The sequence below is a fragment of the Hirundo rustica genome, chromosome 18 (assembly GCF_015227805.2).
Source record: "Hirundo rustica isolate bHirRus1 chromosome 18, bHirRus1.pri.v3, whole genome shotgun sequence".
Lineage (NCBI taxonomy): Eukaryota > Metazoa > Chordata > Aves > Passeriformes > Hirundinidae > Hirundo > Hirundo rustica.
In genome coordinates, this window is record NC_053467.1 from 5,160,783 (window position 1) to 5,167,778 (window position 6,996).

Here is a 6,996-nt window from a genome sequence, read left to right on the forward strand (position 1 = left end):
CGTAACAACATTAGAGCAGGTGACACTAATATTTAAGGGTACAGACCTCCCAGTTACTGTCTTCTCCATTTTCTCAGTTGTGACCTATTTCTGCAGCCTAACATCCACTTCTCCTACATTTAGTCATTAACGTGGAGATGAAAATTTTAAAGCATTTAAAATCCAACACACACATTTCAGGGCTGGTTCTAAATTTATTGAGATCACTTCAAAAAAAACCAGAGTTTATAAAGTGCTGTTTATAAAAGCTGGCATTTTGTGAAGGCTTGTGGCTATGAAAACTGGTATTTCCAGTAATATAGGAAAGCAGTAATTGGCTCTGTAGTTGCATAGGACACCACATTACAGGGAAGAAACCTCTTAATTACTCACTTTCAGTGAAGTGGTATAAAACAAATTACTGCAACAGCTGCAGTTAAGTAAACTTTGAGAAATTCAGGGGAAAATGTTTACATAAAGCAACAAAAGGGAGAAAGTGGGATAGTTTCAATGTCCCAGTCCCCCCTGTTTATGATAATGACAATTTGAGTTGATGAAAACATTAACAAAATGTAAGAAAGTGGGCAGCAGGATGAAGAGCTGGTACGGGATATGAAGCTCTTTTAGCACTTTTAAATCTATACTTTAAGCATACATCATCCCTTTACTTTATGAAAAGTGATCTGTGATGTAAAAAACCCCCATATAACTACAAACACTACGCATTTTTAACGAGCCTTTGACCTCCATCATCTCCTGAAGTGCTGAGGTTATGTCCATGAGGAAGCAGGATTTGCAAACGCAATGCTGAGGAAAGACAATTTTGAAAAAAACTTGACCAAACCCATAAGCAGCGGAACTTACATAGGGAGAGTAAAGCTCTCCGGTGTCAGTGATGCCACCAGCCATTGGGAGATGGAGGGAAACCCCAGAGCAAAGCCAGAAGGGTATTTTTGGGAGGGTTTTTTCAACTTCTGTGGCCTTTAACCTAGGGAAACATCATAACACTGTGTTATCTTTGCTGGAAAAAGGAAGAACTCACAAGTTAGCTTTGGCACATCACTTTTCTGGTATTTGAACAGATTTCAGCAGGGTCTCGCCCTTCAGATAGACCCCACTCGCCAGAACTACTTGTTCAATACTCTGAGTTTTCACACCTGTTAAACTGGTTTAAAAACAACCAAAAGGCCCTGCCCTTTCACAGCATGTGATGACCAAACTCGATCTTCCTCAAATAGCCAGAGGGGCTGTTTCAGACAACTAAAACCTCAAGAGGAAAAACGACTGCTTTGAGGATGATCTCAAACTGCTGCTTTTCATGCAGCTACTACTCCTTGCAAACACGTGCCTCCTGCAAATCAAAAAACCAGCCTAAAGTCTCTTCTCCTAAATTCAAGTACAGAAATAAGTAGACAAATGAAAATATTGGACCTATTAAAGACACATGAAGATGCTTTTCATGCACCAACATTTCCAAAGCAGAAGCATATGGGAAGCTTAACGTTGTTTCAAAAAAACCTAGACATGTATTGGGGAACTGAAGTCTTCTGGAATGTTTCAGTGTCAATGATTAGCCATTATTGAATTAAGAGCCTCACGCTTCTCCATGTGCTCTTACTCAGCCACACTAGCAGGGACAAACCATCAGCACAAGTCAAGCGCCACTAAAAAATCCAGTATAAGCTCGTACACCCATGCTGAATGCCAGAAAAGAATCAGGCAGCATAGCTCTCGCTGAGGTCATAACTGGACCAGCCTCAGAAGAGATCAAACACCACCTTTTATAACAAACCTCGGCTAAAACCACTGAAGCCAAGCTTGGTAAACCAAAGCAAGCAGCAAGACAACGGACACTCCAGGACGCGGACGGTGACAGCGTGTCCCCGTGCAGGTCCCCACCCTAGAAAGGGGGAACTGACCTCAGGGCCCACCGAGGGCACCAGAGCCCCCCGGCCTGGCTCCCAACGGGCCTGTCCCACAGACGGAACGCTGCTCGTCCACCCTGCCCTCTCCGGGGGAACTCCCTCCGCCCCACAGAACGCCCGCAACCCCGGCAGCCCCTCCACTCCACGGCCTTCTCCCCACGCCCGGGTCCCACCGCTCCAGTGCACAGCCCGCCCCACACCCAGGACTCTCCCCAGGCCTCTTCCCGCCCGTCGAGCCCCTCTCAAGCCCTCATCTCCCTCTCACGCTGTCCCCACACTGGGCCGCCCTCAACCTCCTCTGAGGGCCGCGTCCCGCCCGGGGCCCCCCAAGACTCCCCAGCCCCTCACCGGCGGCAGAAGCTCGTGCCGGCGGCCCCACCCCCGGCCGCGCGGGGGCACTCACGGCGCACGCGCTGCCCCAGCGCGGGGCCTTCCGCGCACGTGACAAGCTCGCGGGGCGTGACGGGGCGAAGGCGCAGACCGCGATTGGGTAAGAGGAGGGGGAGGGGCACGGGTGGGGATGGGGCGTGGCCTACAGGGGGCGTGAACACGACTGGGGGGCCGAGACAGGGGCGTGGCAAGGGGAATGGGGCGAGGGCTAGAGGGGCGTGGCCGTGCCGCGAAGGGGCGAGGCCAGGAATGGCAGGAGAGGGGCGGGGCCAGAGCAGGGGCGGGGACAGGGTGAACGCACGGACCGCGATTGGGGAACGGGAGGAGAAGGGCCGAGGCAGAGGCGGAGCCGCACGGGGCCATCGGGCGGGGCAATAGGGGCGGGGCAGGGGAGAGGCGGGGCGTGGGCGCGGCACGAAAGGGACGGGGTCACGTGGGGCGGAGCGATGACGCCACACATTTCGCGGCGGGGAGGTGTCGGGGTTTGTGCGCATGCGTGGAAGCGGGAGGGCAGGCACGCGTGACCTCCCGGTGTCGATCCCCCTTGGTACCGGCTGCGCCGGATCGCCCCCAGCCCCGGGGGTTCCGTCGGCATGTTGGCACAGGGATTCGGGCGTGTTAATGCGGGGGTATAGGTGTGACCTGGGAGATCTGGCCAGTGTGAGTCGCCTCTCGCTGCCGAAAGGTACCAGGCTACCCTGCCCCATCCCCTGGCCTCGCAGGAGACACGGACTGCGGTGTTGGGCCTCTCGCTCGGTGCAGAGGCCATGAAGATTAACCAGGACACGGTGCTGCGAGGAAAGAAGGTGACGCTGGTGCCCTACACCGCTGCACACGTGCCCCGGTACGTGCCCCATGCCCTCCTCGGGTGTGATGGTCCTCCTGCATGGTCTGATTGTGCTTCTCCCTTTGAAGACAGCGTCGGGGTCAGGAAAGCTGTTGACTGCCAGCTGCAGGGCCCACTTTCCCCTGTGAATCAGTGAGGTGCCCTCCGTGCCCAGCAGCACCATCCCTGTCAGGGCTGTGCTCTGTGCCAGTTCTGCTGTCAGGGAGAACTTCACCTGTGCCACTAAGAAATACCTAGCTGTGAGTGAACACATCAGTTCTTCTGTTCATTGAGGTCTTTCCCCGGTAACGGTGGAAGAGCAAAGCTTCAGTGTGTAAAGCCAGGTGGATATTTGATAAATTAGGCATGTCAACAGTTTGTAAAGTAAATCAGCACAAAGATACCAGTGTTAGTGTTTCATCAGTGTCCAGGAGGTGCTGTGTCAGTGTCGCTCAGGATGAAACGCACCAGAACTCAAAAACATAAGGTGTGCATTGGGCACTCCAGACAAAGCCACAGGAGGGGCAAACTTCCTAAAGTTCCAGAGAGCGCTTAGGGACAGAGGGCTTGTGGATACATTTTAAGTTGCCACGAAAGCCCAGCTGGTGTTTCCAGAGCTGCTTTGTGACGGCCTGACCCCTAGAGCACTGGGAGGGATCCTCCTCTGGTGCTGCGGCTGGGGCAGTGATGTGGGGCCGGGTCCATTGCCAGGTACCACGAGTGGATGCAGTCGGAGGAGCTGCAGCGACTGACAGCTTCGGAGCCTCTCAGCCTGGAGCAGGAGCACGAAATGCAGCGCAGCTGGCGGGATGATGCTGACAGTGAGCATCTGGAATGCTTCCTGAAGGAGGGTGGGAGTGGTGAGCAGGTCTTTTCCATTCTGGGAAGGACCCACAGTGAGCTGGGAGTGCCCCGTGAGTGGGTTCCCCTAAACCAGAGGGGATGTGAGACTTTCTACAACAGCAGCTTGAACTGGTTTTCTCATTACAGCCGGTATATACTCAGGGAAGTGGAGAATATCCACTTCCTTGAGCTGTTTGTATCCTTTTTATGCAGTTTTCCAGAGATTGTAGTGATTCATTTCCCACAGGATTTTGTGCTGAGCTAAAAATTGTGAAGCATCACTCCTGCACAGCCAACACTCCCCAGGTCTGATCGTTGCAAAAAGGTGGAAGGAGGTTGTATTTCTCCTTGATAAATTGAATGATTTTATGGTCACCTGTTTGAGGTGTGTTGATTGAATTGCTTCCCTGACTCTCCTACAGGTAATGAATCACTGCCCATAAAAGCCTGGTAGAAATTTAGTGAGCAGGGAAATACTGAAGCTGGCAAAGACCTCAGTCTGGAGCATGTGCCTTAGGTGGCATCAAAAACCTTACTCAGAGCAGCAGTAACATGGGTCAGGTGAATCACTCAGTCAGCTTCTTGTGCACCAAACAATTCTTTGCCCCAGCTTGCTGCTGAGTAAGACAAGGCAAGGAGGCCTCAGACATGGGAAGGAAGTTTTCACACCTCTTTCCACAGGTTGTTTCTAGTCTTGGTGTCTGTGTCACCCTCACAACAGGTTTTTCCAAGTATTTCTTTCATTTCTGTGGGTGGGAACAGGCACACCTGGTGTGGGAAGCCAAATTATTAACACTTCCTTGCTGTTAACATGTAAACTGTTGTTCCTCTGTCCATTATACACCTTTAATTTCATTCTTTGGTAATCTTTGAATAATTATCGGCACTCTGAAGACATTCTTGTTTTCCCCAGAGTGCACCTTCATTGTGCTGGACTCAGAGCGCTGGCCTGGGCAGGTGGAGGAGAACTCCATGGTGGGGGATGTGAATCTCTTCCTCACCAACGCCGAGGATCCGACTGTGGGCGAGATTGAAATCATGATTGCAGGTCAAGTTCTGCTTCATAGCTCGGGGCTCTATCACTGTGGCTGCATGCTGCAGACAGATGTTGATGTTCCTGCATCAGCTTTTTATTCTCATGCTTTACCATGGCTATTTAGCCCTGATCAGTCCATGACGTGTGCAGGTCACAGCCTCTTTTGAGAAGTGTCTGGTGTGGCTGGTTTTTCTCCCCTAACTGGATGCTGACTCTGTGCTGTCTCTTTCAGAGCCCAGCTGCCGTGGCAGAGGGTTCGGCAAGGAGGCAACTCTGCTGATGATGGCCTATGGTGAGGGTGGCTCAGTGCATGGGAACAGGAGTGTGATGGGGCTGGGATCGGGGAGCACATAATTCCTGGTGATACAGGCAGGGTCCTAAGGGGTGCATCTGCCCTGCAACTGGAGTCCTGTGCTTTTATAGATGTGGCACGTAATAGAAGTGCCTCTCTCTCTGATTTCTCCTGCAGGAGTGAGAAAACTCGGGATCACCAAGTTTGAGGCTAAGATTGGTCAGGAAAATGAAGCCAGTATCTGCATGTTCAAAAAGCTTCACTTCAAGGAGGTGCAGTAGCAGCCCATCTCCCCAGAGAATGTGAACAGCATTTGCCCTGTGGCTGGGATTGAACTCCTTTCTCTCTGTATGCTGCAGGTTGCTGTGAACAGCATTTTCCAGGAGGTGACGCTGAGGCTGGATGTCAGTGACCAGGAGAGACAGTGGCTCCTGGAGCAGACAAACCATGTGGAGGAGATGAGCTACGCTGAGCTGAAGCAGCCAGCTGGGGTTCTGGACACCTGACAGACACCGGCAGACGCTGGCTGGGTTTCCAGGGAGAAGTTGGACGTTGTTGCAAGGTCTGGGTGTGGGAGACACCAGTGAGCCAACACTGGAACTGTTTTCATCTGTCTCCTTCAGCTGTTTTGTCATCTTGTCAACTTTGCACTTTGCTCCACCAGCCAGGATTACTGTCTGAAATTTGGACCTGGGGAACAGCCACTAACTCACAGGTTTGGCTAGGAATGACTCTAACTTTGATGTGCTGTTCCAACAGAGCCTAAAATCACCAACAGTTGATTCCTGGACAAGCAGAAACTTCTCCCACTGCTCTTAAATCGGGATTCATCAGTGAGGTTTCATATACTGGCATCTCAGTCTTTTTTACTCTTGAATAAAAAAAAAAATCACAAAAGATCTGAGGTGCCTGAGCACTATGTGGGGCTCAGCAGCTCTCTTTGGCAGCTCAAAGAGTGGTTTAGAAGTTGTAAAGGACAGGAGAGACTCTCTAAACCCAGTTTCCTGGGGTCTGGTAGGTTGCAGGGGGGCAGTGCTGGGTCCTGGCAGGGAGAAGCCCAGATGTGGGTGAGCACAAAGGACAAGTTAATATGATGGAAATTGATGATATTAGCTGATCAAGAGTAGAGCTGAGCCCCACTACAAACCCCCCTTCAGCTTCAGGGCTATGCTCCAGATCTGAAAACCTCAGGCCAGCAGTGATGTTGCACTTCATTTTCCTTGGCTGCTTTGATGAAAGCAAGGAGGAGAACACACTGAAAGGAGACAGCTCCCTTCTTCCATCAGCTCAGGACTTGCTCTGCTGAGCCTGGAGGCTCCATTTGCTGCGCTCCACTGAGATAAAGATGAATGTGAGGAAAATATCTCTTACTGGGGGGCAGATATATTTAGGGCAGGAGTTATCCAGCCTTTCTGTCGTAGATCCATGGATGAAAAAGAGACTCTTGCCTGACTCCCACTAGACAAACTTCTCTGTGCAGTTACTCAGCCTGACCTCTCCTGCCCTACACATACTGTCCACAGCAGGGAAGTTGCTAAGAGGAGAGGACAGAAGGTAAGAAGGATAACTGATGCTCCTGTGTATTTTCCTACTATAACAGCAGCTGTAATGGGTAATCCTAGACCACAAATTACCCGTTTCAGTAATGGAGGATCAGGTAATAACTTTCATATTTGCCCAGGGATGTTTTGGAGATTGGCAGTAT

The 6,996-nt window shown here is 51.3% G+C and overlaps 2 protein-coding genes across 7 annotated transcripts in view; one reads left to right on the top strand and one right to left on the bottom strand.

Annotated features, from left to right (window-relative positions):
* TMEM104 (transmembrane protein 104) overlaps positions 1–2,329 on the bottom strand; it is a 44,482-nt gene extending 42,153 nt beyond the window's left edge. For 2 of the 5 annotated variants that reach the window (XM_040081617.2, XM_040081613.2), the window contains exons 1-2: positions 2,253–2,329; positions 844–967 (exon numbers count right to left, since the gene is read on the bottom strand). In XM_040081617.2, the coding sequence (XP_039937551.1) occupies positions 844–888 (45 nt within the window). In that variant the 5' untranslated portion in view covers positions 889–967; positions 2,253–2,329. The other 3 variants (XM_040081614.2, XM_040081615.2, XM_040081616.2) reach the window with 3 other exon arrangements.
* Positions 2,330–2,772: 443 nt separating this feature from the next.
* Positions 2,773–6,190, top strand: NAT9 (N-acetyltransferase 9 (putative)). 2 transcript variants are annotated; one of them, XM_040081852.2, is made up of 6 exons: positions 2,773–3,138; positions 3,832–3,941; positions 4,877–5,011; positions 5,232–5,291; positions 5,469–5,563; positions 5,651–6,190. In XM_040081852.2, the coding sequence occupies exons 1-6, from the start codon at positions 3,062–3,064 to the stop codon at positions 5,795–5,797; spliced, it is 624 nt and encodes a 207-aa protein (XP_039937786.1). In that variant the 5' UTR covers positions 2,773–3,061; the 3' UTR covers positions 5,798–6,190. The 2 variants fall into 2 exon arrangements, with proteins under 2 accessions (XP_039937786.1, XP_039937784.1); XM_040081850.1 differs by having other exon boundaries at positions 2,779–3,138; positions 3,832–3,980.
* The last annotated feature ends 806 nt before the right edge of the window (positions 6,191–6,996 follow it).